Genomic DNA, 23,150 nt, shown 5'->3' with positions numbered 1-23,150 from the left:
AAAAAAAAAAAAAAAAAAGAAGCCGGAGACCAAGGAGTCGCTGTGCAATTTATTCCAAGGGGTGGCTGTTGAGAAGGCGGCAATTTGCGGCGGCCGGGGGTTATTTAGTGCGATATGAAATCAAATGATCCTATTGCTCAAATAACAGTGTCTGGGAAGAGAAGCGAGCGCGCTCCAAAGGTAATTGTCTCCAGATGCTATTCCCATTATCTCTCAGTCCCGGCCTAAACGCTGCCCGCACCGGACTGGAATCAATATGGGGGGAGGACCGAGGGGATCCCGGGATAGGGGGGAGGCATCCCCGGCACTGATCCCCTTGGGAAGGGCGGCAGGGTTTCGGGAAGACCCTAAGTTCCCTGTGGCCGCTGCCTGTCCGTGCCTCGGCGGGAGCGTCAACACCGGCGGGGGACCCGAGCCCGGAGCCCAGGTAAGGGAACTAACTGCGAGGGGACAGGGAGAGGGAACCCGGCCCTTTCCGTGCCCCGGCGGGCAGCCGCTCACCGAGCGGACCCTTCTGCATCGCTTCACCCTAGCCCAGCCTGTCGCGTCCGATGCGACCTCCCGCGGCCCCGGTCCAGTCCCGCCGCCTGCGGTCACCGCCGCCTGCGGTCACCGCCGCCTGCGGTTACTGCCGTCTGCGGGGAGTCCCGTTTGCCCGGAGCCGCCGGAAGCGCAGCCAGACCAGAGGCGGCTTCACTCTGGATCCCCGAGTAGCGGATGGAGCGACGAGCCCCGCTCTCCGCGGCGCTGCCCGATGGTAAAATCGCCAGAATTCAATGGCTTGAGGGAAATGACGGAGGAAAATCCAAGGGGACGGAGGGCGGTGAGCGGGAAGCAGGGGCAAAGCCAGCGGCACCTACCTGGACGGGGGTCCCCGGAACGGGGGTCCGTGGTTGCTACGTGGCCGCAGCGGCAGAGGGGACCGACCGCTCCGGGTGCGGCACCCGAAGGCGAGCGGCGGCTCCGCAGCTGCTCCCCAAATTCCATCCGCCCGTGGGGTGGCCGGGGTTCCGCCAGGAGCTGCGGATAATGGGACGGGGCTTTTCCCCTTTCCGCCTTTCTTTGTCAGCCTTTCGCCCGGGCGGGCAGCGCGTCCCCGGCGCTTCGGGTACAGAGAACAAACGCGCTTCTGCAAAAGAAATAATTCGAGCATCGAGGGAGCGAAACTCTGAGTTGGGGCGCTCAGGAGTGTCCCGGCTGGGGCAGCTCTGTGCTCCCGGGGACTGGGGTTTGCCCTGGACTGGTAACAGCGGGAGGTGGCTGTGCTGAACTTGCGGGGACGCTGCGGGGAGCGGCAGGAGGAGAATGCTCGGGGTCAGGCGCCTCTCTTGGGTCAAGTCCTGATGAGAACAGGGCACAGGTCACCCCACCCCGGCCGCCGGGAGAGGCTGGTGTGGTTTGCGTGTCTGTAAACAGACAAAGCATTCGGGACCTGAAGCCTGGAAGTGAGCCGTAGCCTTTGCCAACCTGTGTGTGTGTCCCACGCTGCCTCGCAGGTACGTTAGAAACGCATTTTTGGGCACTATCAAAATGCGCTGTTGGAGGATTTTTCCACCTTTGCTGAAGCCTTTTTGTCAGCTTCAGCCTCGGGTTCCTATTTCTGTTTGGCGTGTTCTGAATGGATTGCAAGGCCCAGGGGTGCTGAGCTCCTCGAAGACACAGCTTAATTAATTGAATAGTCCTGTGCTCTCTGCTTTTTACAAGCAAATGAACAGTTGATATGCGTGGATCCTTTCATTCACCACCAGAACAATCGTCTGCACAGGACAGGGAGGAAATGCCTAACCATAGCAAACCAGCATGATGGTTTGAGGTTGGAAGTGAAAAATACCATGTCCACTCAAACCTGGATTTCATAGCACTGGAGGACTGGGAGATGCAGGGTGCAGGACTTGCCCCAGGTGAAACCTGGGCTGGTTGCACAGGCAGCACTTCCTCAAGCTGCAAGCTACAAGCCAGCTTCTCCAGAACTCCTGGGTCCGGGCATTCAGCTCCAAACCTCTGGCAGAAGTGAGACTGGAACAGAGGCAGCAGCCAAGCCATGCCCAGGCAGGAACTTGGGGTCCCCTGTGGTGTGAGCTCAGGGCTCCGCACTCGCTTTTCTCCTGCGTGGCCCTCTTGTTAATCTGCTCGCTTTTATTTCCCAGAGTTGCTGCTGACCCGCAGGTGCTCCTGCTGAGATACAGATGTGGTGGGCAGGGTTTGAGTGCTGGGGTGCAAGGAGGTGAGGGATCCTCCAGGGACCCCGTGTTTGTCAGTGTGTCTGTCCCAAGAGCTGCGCCCTGCTGCCCATGCCGCCAGATCCCGGTTCCTGGCCGCATGAACCACACAGCTCACCCAAGTGCCTCCCTTTGTTTCAAACCCTTGGAGCCTGGAGTACTCGTTGAACTTGACGGTGAGTGCATTGAAGTGGCTGACAATTAGGAAATAAATAAATATCATTTGAGGTGTTTTTGGGAGGAATCCAGTCATACATAGATGGGCTCATTGCTGTTGTTGCCATATTGAATATTCCTTGTAGTTGTGATATTTGTGCTGCACAGCAGCGTCCCCAGCACAGCAAACATGGCATTATTTCACTGTGCAAAGGCTTCATTAATCAAACCAGACAATGGGCCAGACACATCCCTTTGAGCCCAGTGCTGTGATCCTCCAGGCTTTTCACCTTGTCCAAATGCCTCATCCTTGTCAATGCAGGCAACAGCTCATCAGAACCAATCACTCTGAATTGTGGGACTGATGGGAAAATGTCTAATTCATTTAAAAGAATCCCACAGTTATTTTATATTGTCTCTTTAATTTTTAATGACTTGTAGAAGCTAAACTTTTTCAGTCTTTCCATTTGTACATGAGGTCAATCCGGTCATTTGTTAAAACACTAATGAAAGAGCTTGATAGATCTGTGTCCTTTAAAACAGCAGCAGCAGCAAGCACTGAGATCAAGCAGGATGGACTGGCTTGGCCGAGCCATGGCCCTGCCGTCAAGAGCTGTGGAGCATATGGCCGAGGGAACAGTGGGGCCATAAAGGTGCCGTTCTCCTGAAAGAGGATCCTGGCAAAAACATGGCTTGGTGCAGGGGACAGCTTGCCAAAGGTGAGGTAGGACCTTTTGTGCTGGGAACACGTGTGGGTGCAGTGTCCCCTTTTCCTCGCTGCAGCACTGCATGCTTTGGGCACAGAGCTAGCAGCAGGACAGTTGGGCACGGGGAGTCGTGAGAGCCCTTGGAGGGATGGTCTCCATCCCACATCTGTGAGGAGGGGAGCTCGTGGTGCCTGTGGCAGTTCTGCCTTGTGCCACGTTCTGTCCCCTTGAGTCAGGCTGCAGCTGTATGGGACCCTGGTCCCCCCGGCCATGGGACCTCAACGGGCACTTGTGGCACTGAGTTTGGCTGTGTGCTGTGAGCCATTTCTCCCACTTGCAGTCTGGTCACTGCAGGCATAAAGAACATACTCCAGAATGAGCCAAAATACCCTCTCCTGAACAGAAATACATCAGAGCTGGTTCAGCTTGAGGAACAGAAGTTGAAGGAACCGTGGCAGAGGGCACTTCTGAGTGTGAGGTGTAGATGCTTTCAGGGAAGATGAGAGTTGAGCTGTTTGGCTGTGAGTGGTCTGGTTCGAATTCAGCCTCTGGGCTCACATCTCAGAAAGTCTGAATTCAGTTCTCATTTCTTCAACGACAGGGAAACTCAACACTGTCAATCTCCTCTTTTCAGACAGCAGCAGACACTTGAATGGAGACTCCTCCTCGTGTTTACAGCCTGGTCACAGGAGTGACTGAGACCCAAAATCTCCCTGACATCTTCTCTGGATGCCCGGCCTTGGAACAGCCTCATTTGTGTCACACCTGCTCCCTCCTGCTCTCAGAGCCTCCTGTGCTGCACAGGACACTGGAAAAACACTTGGAGATGGCTGGAGAAGGAAGGGGGCTTCCTGGAAAACGGTCTCTAAACCAGGCCCTTCCCTGTGTTGTGGCTTTTCTGGGGCTCATTAATATCAGTGGTATGTGCTTGTATCTCAATTCTCCAGGACTGATTCAAAATCCATGGACGGTGCCATGTGCCTAGGGGCTTTTCAATTATGTTACCAGGCTTTGGCTAAGGCCCTTACATTTGTAATAAACATGACATGTTTTTAACTGCTGCAGTCTCCAGGTTTTTGTGTACTCAGCCGTTGGGTTCTGTGTTCCAGGTTCCTGCTGGAGGAACTCTGTCACCTGCCCAGAGGCAGCAAATCTGAGGCCAGGTGTGGTTTGCACTGCTTGTGCATCAGACACAAGTAATAACAGGTTTCAAGGAGCTGTACCACTTAATAAAAGCATTTTATTCCATTTAAATGTATTAAAATGTGAACATTAAATTCAACACACTAATTACTGTTTCCAGGCATTGCCTCTGAGAGGAAATGGATCCTCACAACTGCTCTGCTAAGATCAGGCACTGCTGTTACTGCTCCTTGGTTTCTGGTGTGTTATTAGTGCTCTGCATTTGGGACTTGAGTCATTAACAAAATAGACATTGGGCATTATGTAAATTCTCTGTATGATTTCACACAGCTACCGGGGCCTGTGTTACATGTCTCATTGAGAAAAGAAAAGCAAATGCATTTGGCTCTACCCTGACTTGTGGGCGAGCTCACGGTGCTGTCAGGGATCACCCAGGCACAGAGAGGGAAAACCTCTTCCCAACACATCCCTGTGTTTCTGCAAATCCCTTTCCAGGGCAATTTGTCCCCCCCCCACCTGCTGTGTGTCCCGTTACACACAACCACGGACACCAACACGTCTTTCTCTGTAAGGAGTTTTCCACTTTTCTGGGAGCGAGGGGCTTCCCATCCCTGCAGCAGGCATGTGCAGCATGTGGATCCATTGCCCTGGAAAACTGGGAAGCCCTGCCAGGGGTCTCTGGTAGGTGAGAGGCCTGTGGCCAGGCACTCAGCTCCATAAAGCAAATCCCACACCTTCTGGGATACGGTTACATCCCAGAGGAAAGGGGGATGCTAAAGGACATGTGGTTGCCTCCCTAAATGAAAAAGACTGTAAAGCTGTTCAGATTAGTGAACATCAATCCCTGCGATGGAATCAAGAGACTTTGGTTTGGCAGCTACTGGGGACAAAGACACCATTCTGTTCAAAGGGTATTTAATGCGACAGAAGGAGACGGCTTCCTTTGACAGTTTTACAGCTCATATCAGATTACATCAAAATTAAATTAAAACAATCTAAAAGAAGTGTGAAGTACTGCGGGGAGAACACAAACAAAACACTCCTCTTTGTATGCTTTCAGGGGAGGGACCACATTCCTTATCAGGGATGGGAGGATGGAGATTATTCTTGAGTCAATTATGAGCCCAAGGGCTGCAGTGAGAACTGAGACACAGAACAAAGTGGGAAATACATCGGGCGATCCTTATTTTTGTTAAATAAATAGCAGGATGTTGACCCCTGCCTGCAGTTCAACACCCTTGAGCCACAGCCCAAAGTCCACAGTGAAAAAAATCCTCCCAGGGCTGCCCAGGAGACAAATTGTGCAGCCCGATGGGTCAGGGACCATCAGCCCCTTTCCACCAAACCCTAAAATTGCAGTTTGGGAATAAGGCTTCTAGTGGGCTCAGGATTTCAGATAGTGCTGGAAGAGCTTGGAAGTTTTGTACTGTTTTAGGTGTTCTTTTAGCAAGCACAAATATTTCCGAAAGCAGGCCCAGATTTCACCTTGTGGGCTCTTGTGAAGGTGGGAGGGAGATCTCCAGAACACACCTTTGCTTCCAGTAAACAGAAGAAGTGGGGAGAACAGTCTCCACAACGAGCGCGTTTTATGGGAATGCAACACCAAAAGGCTCCCAATTTCTCTGCTGGGTATTCCTGGAGTGGGAAAGCTCTGACTCAAGTCAATGTTCTCCATACTGTGTTGAGCTGGGTATTTAGACGGACACACAGGCTCAGAGCCAGGCTGATTTGGGGACAGCTGGGTGCCACTATATCCGTTCCACAGAGCTTTTTACTCTGTATTTGAATTTGTGGAGCTGAGCTGGAGGCTCCAGGTGTTGGAAACACCAGGAATGCTTCTGCATCACCAGCCTAGGAACCCCAAAAGTTTTCGATCTCCTCTAGTCCGGGGCACATCCCCAGCCAGAGCCTCCAGCTCCAGCTGAGCTTTCATGTGTCAGTTCTCAGCCAGAAGTTCTAAGGAAGGGTAATTACTGTGATGATCTCGCACTAATTGTACCCTGATTGCCGTCCTAATTATGCTCAAGCATTTCACTACTCTCTGCAATTTTGTCCATTGATGTATAGCTTCTCCTTTATTTCAATTATTTCTGCGGTATTCAGATTTTATTGGGGCCCTGGAATTTAAGCGCTCATTTGGCAACTTCCTTTCAAAGGGATCGAAGTTTATATCTGGAAATGAAAGGCGAGCGTTCTGTTTTCATTCTCCAGCTGGAGATGTGAATGCAGGACTGGAGATGACTGTGGCTTCTCCCGTATGAATTTTGGAGAGGTGACAGCACCAGAGGGACACAGTGGCACTCCAGAGGACGAGGAATTAGGGTTGTTTTTTTTTTTTTTTTTCTTGAAAACCATGGTGTACAATAAACCCGGCAAAACCAACTGTTACTTTTCAGCAGCTCCCAGTTATTTTCTGGATTAACGCTTTGCAAATTTCCCCTTTTTCCAGGTACACGGATCCTGCCTTGCCCCAGGTGCCCTCCAGCACCAAGCCGGGGCCTGATTTGGGCGACCAGCAACACCCTCGGCACCAACGGGGTAATGAGAGATGGGGTAACGATAAATACTGATTAAAAAAACACAAAAACCAAACCAGACCAAACCACCACACACACACACACCCCCACACCCCACCCCCCCAAAAAAGGCTTCAGGGCTTCCAAAGTGCCTCTGGGCGGCGCACGCTGCGCCCGGCAGTCCCCATGGCAACGCGGGGCGACACTTCCGGGGTCCCGCGCGGGGCACGGCGGGAGCTGCTCATGGGCACCGACGGAAACCGCTCGGGGACCCCGGGATCGGGAACGGCACCGGGACCAGGAATGGCACCGGGAACCGCCCCTGGGCACCGGCATCCCCGCGACTCGCAGCCAGCCCGCTCCAGGTGAGCCGCGTCCCCCCGCCGAGTGATGGGGGTCCGGGTGGGGGGTTGCTTTCCCTCCCTTTTTCTCATCCATCTCCTTTTTCTTTTCCCCTTCCATACCCAAGTTCTGCAGGGGCTGAGAAGTCAGTCACGAGAGATTCAGCTCCTGATCGATGGACCACTCCGGGACGTGTGGCTACACCTTAAATTACCTCTTAGACTCTCCTGGCCAGGTTTTATTTCCTGATGGTGGTCCCTTGTCCAGCCTGCACATGGCAGTGCCTGCGTGCCCGGGACACTACAGCCTCGGGGGGTGGGATGGGGGGGCGGGGGGGGGAAAAGGTGTTTCGCTGTGTCCTGCCCCAGGAGACCTTTCCTGGGTCTCCCTGTCTGCCTGAGTGGCTGCTGCAGGCTGATCGGTGGGGCTGAAAAACCTGGCTGGTGGGGAGGGAATGGGCTTTAGGGAGCTGAGGAACGCAGTGTGCTCTCCGCGGGGTGGGGGACGGTTAGGAAATGGGGTCAGAGGCAACGGCTGTTCACATCCATCGGCTTCTTCATCCCTTTGGATATCGGTGTTCTCCGTGAGGCAGGAAAATTACTTGGAGAAGTGTAAAAACAAGATCTTGAAATTTATGTTTGCTTGGCTGTCCGTTCTGTAAGAGGAAATTGAAGGGATGAGATCTCAGATGGAGCATGGCTGTTAAACTGTGCACATGACGCGAAACCTAATCGTGCTCCAGGCGCTGGCAGGATCACATGGCTAAAACAGACGCCTTGATCTCCCAGGCGGAGCAGCAGGAAGGGTTTTTCCTGGCTCCCTTCTCTGCAGGGAAACTGGGAGGAGGTGTCTGTGTGTGTGTGTGTAGGGAGAGCCCAGATCCACGGAGCAGTGTGCACAGACGTGTTGGGAGGTGTGATGTCCCCTTCGCTCCCATACCTTGCTGCCTAATGACAACCTGATGCTGTTCCTGAGGAGGCACTTGGCTTTGCTTGTGGCAGGGTTTGCAGTGAGAATCTGCTGGCAGCCTCTCTTCGTTATTTTCTGGATTTTTTTGCTCAGGGGATGGTTGTTCATCCTCAGGTGCAATTTGGAACTATTCAATAATGGCAGCTTTACTCTGTTCCCAAAACCACCTTCCCAATGGGATGGCTTTAGGTGAGGTGTGGATGACTTTGTGGTTCAGCATGTGTCTGACCCATGCCCAGTGCCCTGGCACTGCACCAGGCAGTTCCGTTGGCCCCACAGGCTCTTAGCACCACCAGGATTCCTGGTGGACACTTGTTCCTGCATCAGTGGGGCTCACCTGCCTCTAAATGGACATGGTTTGCATGCCAAGAGGGAAATATGAGCTTGGTTTCAAGTTCAGTTCCTAAATAAAATACTTGTCTGGCATGTGGGGTCTGTGAGCTGGAAGGGGTTTTGGAAGTGTGTTCTAATCCATCCCTGTGGCCGGTTCAGGGGAGCTGTCCTGGGAACAACTCCGACCAAGCGTTTCTTGCATGGAAAGGGGTCTGCTATGGGATTGTGGGGCAAGAAGGGGAGGGATGGGCTTGGAGACTGCCCATTGTGGGGTTCAGAGCCCTTTCTGGGCTGTCTGAGGTCTCTGGCTGTTTTGGTGGGTCCCGTGTGGATGTTTAGGCATCTCTTCCCTTTCCAGGAACCCTGTTCCAGTGAGGAAGAGAGAGAGGGGTGAAAGCTTGGAGTTGTTCAGGGCTGAGCTAGCAGATGAGTCTGTAACTCCCAGCAAATCTGACCTCTCTGCTTGGCATGGACTGTGCTCTGCAAAACCTCTTAGTTCTGGCATTTGGAGACCTCAGATGGTGAAATACTTTTATCACACTGTATGTTGTTTGTTTTCTTCCAGTGAAGCAAAAAGGCTGGAATTAGGAAGGCAGCGGATGGAATACACAATGGCTGATCCACATCAGTAAGCCTGTTTAAAAGCTTCTTGGGGGTTATTTTGTTTTAGTTACAAAGGTTTAGTTATCCTGGAATACCTTCAGAATGTTGTCTTGAAGAGTTTTCAATAATAATACATTTATATTCATATGCTAAGTGTAATGCAAAATTCATGTCTTCAAGTTATTGATGAAATAACTGCCGCAGTAACATAAATGCCTCATTCTGTGGATACTAAAATCTTGGGAATAACCAACATGTAGGTTGGGTTTAACCTATTTTTACAAAATCACCACAGCTTAGAATTCTCCATGCTGGTGAATCCCAGGGTCTTAGAAAGTTGAAAGCATTAAGAAGCACTAGAGGATATTCCAGGTTCTGGTCCTGCTCCTTGGATTTTTTCTGCAGTGTCTATTTAATGTAAATTGCATGGAAAGTCTGTACAAAAAAAAAAAAAAAACAAACCAACAAATCCAAACCCTAAACAGCAAACCAAAGCAAAAAAAAAAAAGTCCCTACAACCAGAGAGGACTGAGAAGTGTCATCCAATATTTCATTTCTTTCCTCAAAGGTGTTCTATAAAGCTCCAGGACTGAGCGCTGGGTGCTGTAGGAACCCCTCTTCTGATAGGGGCAGAAAATGCAGATACAAATTAAAAAAAAAAAAAAATGTCTGGACAGGTGTGGCAGCATCACATGTACTTTGTTTCCTGATTTTATTTGATTTGGCTTAATCTAACAGGTTTAGAACTGCAATTTCTCTGAACATCTTGGGGGCTTTGGGTTGCCGTTTCCCTCCTGGCTGAGGTGGAGCTGTGAGCTAGGGGCATCTTTGGGTCCCCATTTCCCTGTGTTGGCATTAATGCCCTGTGGCTGCCCTGGAGGCACATCAGGAAAGAGGTCTGGCTGGAAGGCAATTCAGGTTTGTAGGTGGGAGAGAACTGGGTTGGATGGATTTCTAGGGCCCCTCTTGGTGGCACCATGGATTTAGGCAGCTGTGAAACCTCAGCCTTGCTGTTCCCACTTGGGTGACTTTCAGAACACATTCCTTTGCTACAGTTTTCATTTTGATTTAATGGGATAGAAGTGACTAGCACATAATCCATTTAAAACACAGTTACAGGAAATTTTTAATGCGTTACTGTTTGAGACATCAAAGCCCCCATGTAAATCTGCAGGGAAGTGGCACAAATATGTATTTATATAAATGTAGGCGTGCAGAAGAATGAGTCTCCTCCTTTTTGGGGTCTGTGGCAGTTCCCCCTCAGTTTTGGTGTGTGTGTCTGAGGCAGAGCAATCGTGATGGATGCTTTTGGTTTATTTTCACATCTGTAAATGCCTGTTCTTTGCCCTGCAGAGTGAGGCTGAAGTTGCAGAAGCACCTGGCAGCGGTTTTGGTGCGGCAGGAGCTGGCCCTGCGCCGGAACTGGGCCCTGCGCCGGGAATTCCTGCAGCTGCAGGTGTACATGGAAACCATGGGCTGGGAGACCATCCACAAGATGGAAGTAACTTTCTATAAGACTTGATCGTGAGTGTTTGCTGTTGTTATGCAGGAATCTCCTGGTATATCCTAGAGCTGGAAGCAAACTCAATCAGGGTCCATATTTCAGTTGTAGAACAGACAGGTCTGAAGTACCCCAGGTTCAACAGATGCTGTAAGGAAAAGCCAAATCCTCAGGTTTCTTGAATCACATTGTTGTTATTAGTATTATTATTGTTATTATTATGTTGTCATGTTGTTTCCTAAAGTACAGTTTGGGATGTTGCAAAGTGATGAGTCCATATTTTTAAAAATGAAACTGCAATGTCTGCTTATGCCACTGATGCATGGAGCCAGGTTTTTTGGGGAGCACAGTCTGGGAGGGAAATGAGTTCATTCCTCTCTCTAAGAGCAGTGTCACTCCTCAGAAACATATGGCTATGTTTATTCCTCACACAGCAATATCTGAAGTAGCGCCTGTTGAATCTGGTGACATTCCCAGAACATCTTTTCCTGGTTGCAGTGCAGTAGCCCAGAATTCAGAGCCTGTCCCTAGGGTGCGTGATTCCCTGCCTCTGATTTTTACTTGTTATCTGAAACAGAGCAGGAAGGGAGCTGTGCTGCAGTGCCAGTTTTCCCCTGCTGTTTTGAAGGGGTTTTTCCTCCTCAGCAGCCCTGGTACACACCAGGCTGTCCAGTGTCAGGGTTGATGGTTCTGACACCTGCTGTGAGTCCCAGTCCCAGTGCCACAGGTTGACCTGCACGTAGGGTTTTTGTTCAGTCCTTCCATTTTGGTGTTCCTGTGCCATCCATTTTATCTTTGTGAAGTTACAGTTACTTTTTGGAGCTGCCGAACAAATGACATCTCCTCCATGTTAGTTATGGAAAGCAGGAGAGTTATGGAGCATGCAATCATTTAATCTATCATGGGAGTACACAGAAAGAAATTATTGCTGTTTTCTCTCCTTTTTTTCCATACAGAATGCCCTTTAGGAGTGCTTTATCACAGCTCTGTGCGCATTTATTACGTAGCTGTACCTCACAAAACTCCTTTTGCTTCTGAAAGATGAACTTTTGATCCCCATTTTTGGTCAGTAATTTTTAGGAGTACAAATAAATATACTTCAGCGTTCAGCAAAATCCAGGAGTTACATCTGAGTTTCTTTTGAGCATCTGGACTCCTCACGTGGTGAAGTTTTGTTCCCTAAAAGTCCACATTCGAGGTTTCTCGAGCAGCTCCTACCTGGGAGCTGAGCGCACCACTGGAGTGAAGGGCAGAGGCGGGCAAGTTGATTGTGTGGAGAATTCATTCCCACACCCATTCCCTGCTTTCAGCCCCAGTGTGCTGGTGCTGCTGGGGGCTGCAATTAGGAGCATGCAGGATTAATTGTAGGTGCCCAGCCCCACTCCCAGCGCTGCTCCAATAAGCCCTGGAGTGCAGTGAGCTGCGTTTGGAGTGGCCAGCACAGAGCTTTACCTGCTGGGCTGCTCTCTGGAATGTCTTCCAGGGATTGTTCCTCACAACAGCCCAGCCAGCTGTAAGATGGGGCATGAAAAACACATTGTGGAGCTCGTTTCATCCCAAAGTAGCCAAATCATGGTCTGGAGGCAGCAGCAACAATTCGGTGTTACAGATGCTGGTTGGGATGCAATAAATATGAGTCAACAAGTTATTGCTGTTCTGTAGGATTCTAAGTGATAGAGATGAATGAATGTGTATGAAATCCCTGCAGCAGATTGTGTACAGGTCACACTGCTTGGGCAGGGGAGCGGAAAAATGAGGAGCAAATGAGATCCCTGCTTTTAAATATAGTCTGAGTTAAAAAGGCTGTGAGGGCTTTGCATTTAAAGGTGCACATTTTGCAAAGTGGTATCTCTTGGGTTGGGGGCTGGGGAGGTTGTTCGGCCTCCAGTTTTGCGTGACGGATTTGTTCCCTTTTAGGAATGGTATGGAAGGGAGATTAAAAACCTGTTATCCCTTCGAGAGGGCAGCTTGTCAGCAGGATGTGACAAGGAGGAAGGATCCAGTGAGCAGGTAATGGGGGGGGAGAGGGGCTTTATTCCAGCGCTGTGTTCTCCTTGGAGCTGCGCAGCCATTCCGTGGGGATTGTGGTGCTGGCACGTGCAGTGTGAAATTGTATGTAGTGCCTGAGAGAAGGAGAATCACCTGGGTAAAAAGTGCAATCATTTCATCTAGAGAGCCAGAATTAAAAAAACCTCTGACTGTTTATGCACATCTTCTTGTTGGCTTTTATAAGTCCTGCGCTGGATGGTGTGGAGATGGTTGTAACCGAGGAGGAAATGTTCTAATGAGGGATATTTGCCGAACTGCAGCCAAGGAGCTGTGTGCTGTGTTTTTAATTTTGTGTGTTCTGACCTTTTCTCAGAAGGAGCAGAAGGAGATTGCATATCTAAGGAACAGACAAAAAGACTGACAAGGAATACTTAAATATCTGCTGCCATATATCTGCAGTAATGCAGGCTCCTAATCCCTCCTCCTATCTCCATATAAATGATACAGTTCAAGACCAGAGCTGTTTTCTCCACTAAAAGCAGCAAAGCTCTTTTAGATGAAATGTCTAAAAACATCTTGTAATAACTTGGAGCATGCTGGCAAGAGTAGTCACTTGTGACTGTGTGTGGAAGCCCCTCAGCCAGGCGGCGCCGGAATAGGCAGGACGGGAGCATCACTCCATTATTCTGAGGAGCCGGCAGCACGCGCATCCCTTAGGCTACAGCATTCATTAAGGAAAGCTTACTGGGCTGAAAGCTGGGAACAGATGATAACGGGATATGATTTTCATATTTAATGCATTCCTTGGAAGACTGTGTGTGCTGCAGATTGATAGAAGAATCAACTGCTACTTTACTAAAAGACTTTCTAGTTTGCCCTATAGCTACCGATGGAATCATTCAGCCAAGAAATTAACTTTTTCCCCTTTTACCTGCTTTATGTATCTGCTAAGCAGGCTGCTGGCTGCCAGGGAATGTTATTATGCAGTTAAATGTTTGGTATTTAAGACTCTTATCAGAAAAGAAACAGAGGCCACACTATTTTGTTTTTATAGAAGGAGGAAGGTTTTTGGTTTCCTTTCTTCAGTGCATTAGCAGTCGGTAATCTGAGTTTATAGGAAGTTTTCCCCATAGATTAAAAATTTAAAAACCTTGAATTTAGAGCATTCTTTAAACTGTAATACACAAAGCAATGAACCCTAGCAGCCTTGACCTATAAAGGCAGGCCTGTGGCAAATTGTGGTTTGAATTGGAAGGTGTTGTGGGGAAAGGTGAGTTTATTTTTGAATGTGAGCTGTCCAATTAAGACATGCAGTGTGGGAGATGGGATTTCCAGCCGATGGAAAAGTTTGCATCAGTACTAGAGCATCAAAGGCTTGTGCTGTGACTTGGGGGTTGAAAAACTGTGGGCAGGTTTTGGGCACTATGACAGTGTGGTGTGTACCCAAAAATGTCAATTTGTGTATAATAATGGAGTGGATTCTGGATTCCTTTATCCCCTGTCCTCTTCCTCCTCCTCTTCCTCCTCCTCTTCCTCCTCCTCTTCCTCCTCCTCTTCCTCCTCCTCCTCCTCCTCCTCCTCCTCCTGGTAAAACAAAGGTAACTTCAGCTATATTGTGCATTTTTGCCGTGTCCCTGGGCTGTGTTTCAGCTCTTAATTCTGGGGTTTTTTTCACTTCAAATGTGCTGGTTCCTCTGTCCAAACCACAGGATTTTGTTCTCAGTGATGTGGCACTGAGTCAGTCACAGAGAGTGTGCAGTCAGCATGTGGGATGTCCAGGATACAGCTTGTGGAACTGGTTTTATTTCCCAGCACTGGGACTGGGATGGCTTCCTTCAGGCTTGTTGGGATGCAGTGACTACGTGATGACCCCCTCAGTGACATCTTGGGGGGTCATCTCTGGGCTTTGGGGACCCAGAAGGACAATCCCAGAACAAGCCTTCTACAAATGGGCAGTATCCCAATGCTCAAACACCTTCAGGAATGTCTGGCACGTTCCTGAGCCATGGGATATGTGCTCTTTTGGGCTCCCAGTGTCCAGGGAAGTCCTTAAGGTCAGAAGTCCCACACTGAAGAGGTCCTTCCCAGCTGGCAGAGCTGTACAGCTCAGGCACCTGCATCCTCTGTGCTGGAAAGTCAGCTTGGAAGGTCTTCTGTGGAGCCTTCAGAAGATTATGGACTTGGGCTTGCTGAAATCTCCCAGGAACACCTGTGGGTGGCAGAGTCCCTTCCCGGGGAAAGGGATCGACAGGGATGTGTACTGTGCCTGTGCCTGTTTGAAATCCATTTGTTTTGGAGCACAGCATCCGAGAGCTGCTGAAGCCATGCAGGACTGGCAGGAGGCATTTGAAAGCACCAAATACCACACCCAAGAAGTAGTTAGGAAGAACCTAAAAGCAGTGGTGATGGAATAAGCTGTGAACTTAATCTGAATGGCAAACCTTTACTACTACTACTTAAAATTACTTCATTACTTTTTGTTCTGCTCCTTGTTATGGAATTTGAGCTTTTTTAAGGAACCTTGGTCACAGAGCAGACAAGATGCCTTTGTTTCCTTTCAGCTGGGCTTGGCAGCTGACTTGGTGTGGGAGGAAGAGGTGAAAGAGAGGGGAGAGATGTGGAGGTGACTGTAAATTGTGCTGCTGGGATTTGGGGCTGGAGAGGAAGCCCTGCACAGTGTGAACAGTGGCATTATGATGGTTCATTTTGGCTTTGTATAAACTGGCCGTGACCCTGCGGCAGTCATGGTGGCAGCGGCCAGTCCTCCTAAATTGTCCTGATTGAGTAGGTTTGCAAAGGAGAAGAGGTAAGTGTTAAAACATTGGGATTTAGCAGCAGAGTTGTACTCCTGGAGCTGATTTTGTGCAAATTCAACAGTCCTTGGAGGACAGTGCCATTCAAAACGTGTCTGCTCCATGTCCATCGTCACCTGGTGGGAAAGGCAATGTCACTGCCATGGGAAGAGCAGGAGGGAGACAGTGAAACTGAGTTTTGCCTTGTTCCATGATGTGAGGGAAGCTGGATCTGCTGAGTGAGTCACACATGGAACATGATGGTCCTTCTGGACTTTGGGCCTTGTGGGCAGCTCTAAATGTTGTGCTTTGGTCCAGGGTCTCCAAACCTTTGTGGGATCCTAATCCCAAAGGTATGACTCTTTGTAAAATCCAGTCACCATTTAGATGGGTTTGAGTCCTTGGTGTGTGTGGGTCTCTTTTGGTCAGGCTGAGGGTGCAGGCAGCTTCTGCCACTGGGTGTTTTGGCTTGTGGAGCTTTAATGCAGACCTGGCCCCTCATTTCACACTGGGATGCATGGAATGTGTGCCTGGTGTTGTGTAATATTAATGTTACAGCAAAGTCTTGAATTCTGTGACACTTTTCAGAGCCCAGCTCCATGTGCTACACACAGTTTGTCTCCTGTTAGTCTCCTTCAGCCATGTCCCATCTGTGTTTCAGGTGCCACAGGCCAGAGGACAGGTGAGAATTGGCACCAATACAGCCATGCCAGGAGAACTGGGCCAGCCAGCAGCAGCCTTGCTGGGCTCCCCCACATCAGCGGCCTTGGCCACAGGAGGTTTGGGCTCACAGCAGGAGCCCCCTCTCCGCTCCCCATTCCCTGAGGGTCTCGGAACAGAGGCTGGGAGCGCTGCTGGAGAGAGTGAAGAGGGAGCCGCAGGACATGGGGACCTGGCTGCCAGTGAGGAAGGCTCTGAGCATCTCACCTCAGTTTCTGGTGCCAAAGCAGCCCCCCTGAGGCCGGGAGAGCAGCGGGGAAGTATTCCAGGTATGGCAGTGGGATGTGTCCCTGTCTGCCTCCACCCCAGCCAGAGCCACGCCCGTGGCTGTTGTTCCTCCTGCACCTCTGGCACTGGGTTTGGAGTGTGGAGTCCTTTTTTCTCTTTGTTTCTTTCATCCTTTTGATTCCATTTCCTCCCAGGCCACTCACCGGGACAGGGAAGGGTGCACTGGGGGCTGATCCTGATCAGGGGCACTGTGAGGGAAGATTTCCTCACTGCTGTGCCCACAGAGGCCCTGGCATAGTCTGAGCCTTATCTGAAGAGATTTAATGTGAACCTGCTTCAGCAGAGGGCTTTCTTCTGGTTCAGGCTGAATCCCTTCTCCCTCAGAGCTGGTGCACGATAGCTGATTGATTCCCCTAGAGCTGATATGGTCAGGTAGCTGGTCTCTGTTCCAAGGTCGTTTTTAAGGAGTGCCAGGTTTGTTCCCAAACCCCAAAGGCTGCAGCCTCCCTGGACTCCCCCTTGTGAGAGGAGCATGGAAGAACAGGGCCTGAGGGCAGGGAAGCCCACAGACAAGAGGAGCAGAGGGATGGATGGATGGATTGATGGATGGATGGAAGGATGGATGATCCCTCACACAGGGTGAACAGTGTGGGTGAGCTCGGTTTGAGTTCCTACACTGTGATCTACTCCATGATCCTGCTAATGTTTTGAGAAGAATAATAACAGTTTTTTAATCTTAGATTCATTATTTTTTGTTGTTATTACAGGGGCAAAGCCTGGCCTGAGCAGCTGGTGGGCTCGCAGGGAGGGGACCAGTGCCGAGCTCCCAGTCCCTGCTGGTGCTGAGGAGGAGATGAGGCTGAGCATTCCCAGCATGCAGCAGGAGCAAGGCAGGGATGCCCAGGCTCTGGAGGGCTTCCTGCTACCCCCACCGAGCCCTCCGTCGGCCCAGGAGGATTCCTTGGACTGCTCAGCACCACACAGGTACCACGTCTCTGCTTCCTGGGTCAGTTGGGCTGGTCAGGGCACCAAAGCTCATGCCAAGTTCTCCCCTGTTCTTTAGTACCTTGTACCTATGATGGGCATTCAGGGGCTTTGGGCACCTCACTGGGGTCAGAGCTGGCCAAGTGAAGGATTTGTTGCTAAAATGCAGATGATGTTCTTAAATGTACACAAATCTTATTCTAGTCACTCTACTTGGTAAAACTTCCAGGGGTTGAACTGTTTGAGCATTTTGTTTGGAAATAGAGTAAGAGAGGATGAGGACAATGCACTGCAGACACAGGGCCTGTCCTCTACTGCCATATGACAGTGGCAGAATTTTGTGGCCAACAAGTGCAGCGCCAGAGCATCGGCTGTAAATCCATCCTGGCAGGATTTTCGGCCCTGCAACGCCCTCATGAGACAGGGAAGTGCATCCCTGTCCTGGCAGGGCAGTGCCCATGGCAGGGTGGTCCCGGGGCTGGCCCAGGGTCACCCGGGAGGGCTGGTAGGTCTATAGTGGGACACTGTGCAAAGGAAACAGCACTTTTACCCCTGGAGAGCAAGTGCTCCTGCAGAAGGAATTCTCCTCTTCTGCCAGTTGATTGGGATTTTCCATCTTAGTTGTTTGCAGTGTTTAAATCTGTTAATATCTGTTCCTAGGCACGTTGTGGTGGTGCTGATGGCAGTGCTGGGTTGGGTGTTGACACCCGAGCAGGAACTGGGGGCCACCGGCAGACACTTCTGTAACTTTATCCCTTTTCCATTTGCATCGGGCTGTTGCTCACTATGGAAACATCATCTGATTTACATGTAAATAGCTTTCCCCCAGTCCTCCCTTTGTATCCCACCTGTTAATCACAGTGGAGCAAGGGGAGAGCACCGAGTGCCCGACTCTGTGAGCATCTCTGTGAGCGCCGGCAGTTTAACCTTGTGTTCCCTCCCCGGCGAGGTCTCCTGTGCAGCGCCTGATGAGACGCTGAGCAGCTCTCGAGGCCCGGGGAAATTATACACAGGGTTTGAGCACCTGCATTGTCCCCGGGCCACAGCTGGAAGCGTGGCGCAGAGCTCTCCTCCTGTTGTGCCAAGCTGAATGCCTCCGCTTCTCAAGGCCATAGAAGTGGGATCACCACTGCCTGCTGGTGCGGCAGAAGAGATACAGGTTTTAATTTGCTTTACCTGAAAATGAAAAGGCAGATCCACCAGCAGGAGCAGAGGAGCAGCTGTTTCTTTATTGTGCTCAGAGCCAGGTGGGCTTTCCAAGGCACCTGGAATGCAGGGTCCACCCTTGAGACTTGCAAAATTAATCAGCAAAAAATCTTGTGGAAAAGCTTGCAAGTGATTAGTACATGAATTTCAATTGTATACATTACACAAAGTATGGGAATGCAGCTGCCTTAGCTCTGTCACACCACGAATTCACATGTGATGTCCTTCCAGCCCCCGGTTTTCTCTTGCAAAATTCCTGTGCTGGCTGAAGAAATGTGCTGAAATCTGCCAAATTCTGTGTATTTGTTGCCTTAAGTTGAAATATCTGTAGCTTGAACTCTCCCACTGCAGCAGTGTCACTGTGGCATCAGAAGTCACAGAAGGAAGCACTGTTCATACACTTTCGGTGAATTATCTGAAATGAGTACAAGGGATGGTGTTGACCATGGCTGACTCCAGAGGCAAAACCAGTCCTTGTTATGTGCCAGGAAGCCACAAGTTTTCATCTTTGGAGCAAATGCCTCTCCTGTCTTACTGCAGAGATGCCAGCCTCTGTTTTTTAAGGAGCTTTGGGTTTTTTCTCTGCAGTGAAGTGTTGGCAGCCAGGTAAGGGAGATGTGGGGAAAGGTGACTGAGTATCTTGTTGCAGGTCACATTAGGGTGATGCAGCTTCACTGCCTCAGTTATTAGAACTGATGATTGTTGGGCAGTAACGACGCCACTCTCCTGCCTCCTCACACCCAGCCCCACGGGAACAGCCTGGAATGGGTTTCCTGTCAGCAGCCCCCCGGTACCATGAGGGCTTGTGAAGGCTCCTGGTGTCTCCTCCTGTGGAGCTGCTGATCCAAGGGGAAAGGCTCCGTGTCCTCTTGCCATTCCCTGCAGCACCCAGCCCTTTCTTTGAGGGCTTAAACCCGGGAGGCTGGGGGGGGGGAGCGAGAGTCTCTGAGAATTAGTGTGGAGAAGGATGATGACTATTTTAAGGCCTGAGCTGAGGGGGTGGAAAAAGGCAGAGCTTATGCCTGTGCTTCTTCAGCTGCATTGAGGAGGACTTAGCACAGATGGATTGTGCATTACAAAATGTAACACATAATTCAAGCTGTCAGCTTAATCAGACTGTTTCCAGGAAGCAACCTGTAAAAGAGAAGGACCTCTTGTTTGCTGACCTCTGATCCGTAGCCTGCTGCAGATTGTCATACATTTTGTTTTTCTTTATGTTGGTGTCCCTTCCTTCCCCTTGCCTTTTAATTATTGTATCCCTCTCGAGTGGCACCCTGGAAAGACCACCCAGCGGGAGGAAAACAATGGGAAACGAGCCGGCCGCTGGAATACAGGGTTTGTAAGGCTGGGGGAAAAGAGAAAGCACTGTTTAACTGCCTATGTGATCTCCCTGGCATTGTTTTGCTTATTAAATGTCTAGGAAACTCGACTAAAGACACTAATTGTTCACTGTTGCCCAACACTTGGAGGGAAAACACAGCTTTGGGCACAGCTCAGCACGAGAGTGTGCAAATGCTGAAAGTTTTTGTGCACAGAGCTTCTCCCTGGAGGCAGAGTAAGCCAGGGTTAACTGTGGAAACATGTCAGCTCCTGCGTGTGGGGGAAAGAAAGAAAACTCTCTTTTGCCCCAGCTGCGGTGTTCATTGCTGGCCGAGACCTGGGCTGGGAACCCCACAAAGCGGTAGCCGAGGACCTGAATAGCCATTTACACCTCTGTCCCGGGATTATCCCGTGGCATTGTTTCAGTGGTTAAGTCCTCATTTGCATCATAGAGGTGCAGCCTCATCAAAACCCCTCTGAGGTCCCAGGGTTTTCCCCATACCTGTAGGTGGTCACCAGATTTGTTTCGCTTGTGGAGGTGAAGGAATTAAACTGCTCGGCACAGGGGTAATTTCCATGCAGCGGCTCAGCCCGGGCTGATTTTTGGATGGTTTGTTTGCTCATGTGCTTTTTTCCACCTTTCCCTTCCTACAGAGCTCGGGAACGTGGTTTTTTGTCGTTTGCTTTAGACAGCTCAAACGAGACTGTTTGTTTTCCCAAGGGGTGCGATGGGAATGCACTGACGAGCCCTGTCACACGTCGGTCACTCCCACCCTGTCTGTCCATCCGCAGGCCCGGCGGGACGCTGGCCGAGCTCTCGGAGCTCTGCCGTGTGCTGCAGCTCCTGGAGGACCTGGTAGTGAGGACGAGCCTCCGGCACCAGGTGCTGTACCAGCGCCAGCCCTCGGGGACAGTGGAGCTGTCCAGGTGAGTGAGTGCAGCCGGGGTGACAAATGGCCTGTGCCAGATAAACACAAAAAATGGAGCACGAGAGCAAAGGGAATCCCCAGAACTCGGGTGTTGCCAAAACCAGTGGCAGAGAGCCGTCGCTGTCCCTCTTCAGCCTCTGGGCCCCTAGGTACAGAGTTGGGAATTGTTGGTGACTTTATCGTCAACGATGCACAGCCTCCACAGACTGAGACTCTTGTAGGCACTTGATGATGGGAGGATTCCTCGGGAATTAGGAAGAGGGGCCCCAAACATGCCTGCCCCCCAGCCTGCCACTGGAGGCAGCTCTACCGAGGGGGTGTGCTCAGCTTCCCTCTCCCTGGAAGGCTGCACTATGTGTGACCTCTCTGTCCTGTCTCAAATGTGTCACAGAGCACCACGCATGTTTGTCCCTCTGGCTGTCCTGTCTCCAGGCTGGGATGGGCTGTGCTCATGGGGCTTGTCCCCCCTGCTTTGTGTTGCAGTGCTCATGCTGGGGCCAGTGGGCTGACTCAGGGCAACCTGGAGGTGACAGAAGCTGCGGTGCTCCAGTGGCTCCAGGCTGTGTCCCAGGGCGAGCGGAGCAGGAGCCTCCCGCCGGAGAACACTGTCAAGGCCACAGGTGGAGCAGGGCACAAGGAGCACACCAGGTATGGGGGACACGGAACCCACCAGGGGTGAGGAACATCGTTGTCTCTTCCCCGATCCCTGCTGCCCTTCCGGCGCCGAGGCAAATGGAGCCGTCAGAGCCTCGTGCACCTTGTGGTGCTCGCAACGGGAGCATTCAGAACTTCATTTATTTCCCTCCCATTCCCCAGTGGTGGGTCCTGCTCCACAGGGCAGCCCAGGGGGCCCCCGATCCACAGTGTGTCCCACTCTCTGCCAGGCAGGGAATTGCAGGAACTCCAGACACCTCTCAGCCAGTCATTCCCAGGATCTGAAAGTAAGGATGGGAAATGTAATTCTGAGAAGGAAATTATTCTGTATGAGACAGAAGATGCACACAGCCTTTAAAAACAACAAAGTGCCGTTACTCAAAATGGGCTTTTTTTTCCCCGTGCATATGCCACAAGGACAAGTGAGAATTACTTTTTTTTCCCCCCAGGTCTCTTTAACCCGGGAATGAAAACAATTTCCTTTCTGTCTTGCTTAGCTTCTGTCTAGACCTCCCTCCCCGTCGCAGCCTCCGCAGTGCTCAAGTGCTGGCAGGATTGGGGCACTTGTGAACACTGCAGAAGGGTCTCTCTGCAGTACCTGCCTCTCCTGCGAGGCTGATACGCCTGTGGGCACCAGCAGCTCCTTGTGTCTCCTGAATGGTTTCTTAGGGACAAACACTCCTGGAGTTAATTGGAATTCACTCCTCTGAAACTTCACTGGAGCAACAAGAAAAACAAACAGCTTCGGCAAACAGAAGGATTGCAGATTGAGATTTTCTACGTTAAAAGACACCTTGGTTGCTTTTTTCCTTTTCCCTTTTTATTTTTTCTGAGTGAAAGACAAGCCTGGGGCAGTGAGTGCCTGGCTGTGCCACAGGAAGTGAGCAGGTCACGGTGCTGAGACCAGGACTGTGTCTTTGGATCCTGAGCCTCAGGGCAGGGAAGGCATCATGATGATGCTGGTGATGATGATGATGATGATAATGGTCACCCCTGCCCAGAACTCGAAGGTGGCTTCCTACATTTTCCACATTGAACATTTTTAAAAGAAAAAGTGGGAATTAAGGACCAGATGGGTGGTGGCTTTTCCCAGCATGTGTGGGTGGGATGTCCCACTGAGGGTGCTGGTTTGTTCCTCAGGGACACAGATGCGCTGCGGACTCTCCTGCGCCATCATGGCTTGTTCCTGGAGCAGCACCGGGTTCGGCTCCCAGAGGGGGTGGCAGAGATGTTTGAGCAGCTGCTGGCTTCAGGAGAGGAGGAGCAGGATGGCCAGGTGGGCACTGACACCTTGGGTAAATCAGGGGGACTGGAGACTCCTCTGCACTGCTGCAGCTGTGCCCTGGCAGGGTGTGGCTTTCAGGGCAAGGATGAGCAGTCTGTGGTTAACCAGCCCTGGGGTCTCAGGGAAATATGTCCAGTGCTTCATCCCACAGGAAAAGGGACTTTTTAAGGTCCCAACCCTTCATACCAGTTAGGCTTTGGAACAAGCTCACCCCTTTGCTCTGGTGCAAACCATCATGAGGCTTCTATCTTTGTCTTTTTCTGTGACTTTTTATCACGAATGATGTATTTTGACTTTTTTTTAAGCAGAGTTAGTTTGGTACTGAACACACAGAGCATTTTATAAATGGTGGCTCACTCATGTTTTTTCTAAGTTATTTCAAAAGTTTATAGCAAAGTATTTAAATATTAATAGAAATGGCATTCCATCGGCTGTGAGTGCCTCAGTCTCTTACTGTTTGTGCTGGTAAACAATTGTTTTACTAAACAGTGAGAGAGCTAGGGCAGAACATGGAGTAGATTTTACAGTCTCAAGTCCATATTTCTGTCCCATAA

At 50.6% G+C, this 23,150-nt stretch overlaps 1 protein-coding gene and 1 long non-coding RNA gene across 8 annotated transcripts in view; both read left to right on the top strand.

Moving 5' to 3' along the window:
* LOC136286440 (uncharacterized) lies at window positions 1-4,136 on the top strand. Of its 4 annotated transcripts, XR_010719905.1 has the most exons (4): window positions 1-427; window positions 534-2,395; window positions 2,919-3,094; window positions 3,717-4,136. It is a non-coding gene; the product is annotated as an uncharacterized lncRNA (long non-coding RNA). The 4 variants fall into 4 exon arrangements; XR_010719904.1 differs by having other exon boundaries at window positions 1-2,395; window positions 2,922-3,094; XR_010719903.1 differs by having other exon boundaries at window positions 1-2,395.
* Window positions 4,137-6,927: 2,791 nt separating this feature from the next.
* The window catches only part of KIZ (kizuna centrosomal protein), a 28,298-nt gene continuing 12,075 nt past the window's right edge, over window positions 6,928-23,150 (top strand). Inside the window, exons 1-10 of one of the 4 annotated variants that reach the window (XM_066178003.1) lie at window positions 7,029-7,106; window positions 7,211-7,275; window positions 8,951-9,013; window positions 10,342-10,489; window positions 12,407-12,499; window positions 15,932-16,259; window positions 16,986-17,202; window positions 20,521-20,655; window positions 21,141-21,305; window positions 22,452-22,587. In XM_066178003.1, coding sequence (XP_066034100.1) covers window positions 7,259-7,275; window positions 8,951-9,013; window positions 10,342-10,489; window positions 12,407-12,499; window positions 15,932-16,259; window positions 16,986-17,202; window positions 20,521-20,655; window positions 21,141-21,305; window positions 22,452-22,587 — 1,302 coding nt within the window. In that variant the 5' untranslated portion in view covers window positions 7,029-7,106; window positions 7,211-7,258. Of the gene's footprint in view, window positions 7,107-7,210; window positions 7,319-8,950; window positions 9,014-10,341; window positions 10,490-12,406; window positions 12,500-15,931; window positions 16,260-16,985; window positions 17,203-20,520; window positions 20,656-21,140; window positions 21,306-22,451; window positions 22,588-23,150 lie in introns of those variants that run through there. The other 3 variants (XM_066178002.1, XM_066178001.1, XM_066178004.1) reach the window with 3 other exon arrangements.

This window comes from Chamaea fasciata, unplaced genomic scaffold (assembly GCF_029207755.1).
Source record: "Chamaea fasciata isolate MVZ Bird 193981 ecotype frontalis unplaced genomic scaffold, bChaFas1.0.hap1 SCAF_3, whole genome shotgun sequence".
Classification (NCBI taxonomy): Eukaryota; Metazoa; Chordata; class Aves; order Passeriformes; family Sylviidae; genus Chamaea; species Chamaea fasciata.
Note: the sequence above shows the minus strand (reverse complement) of the source record. Positions and strands in the feature narration are given on the sequence as shown.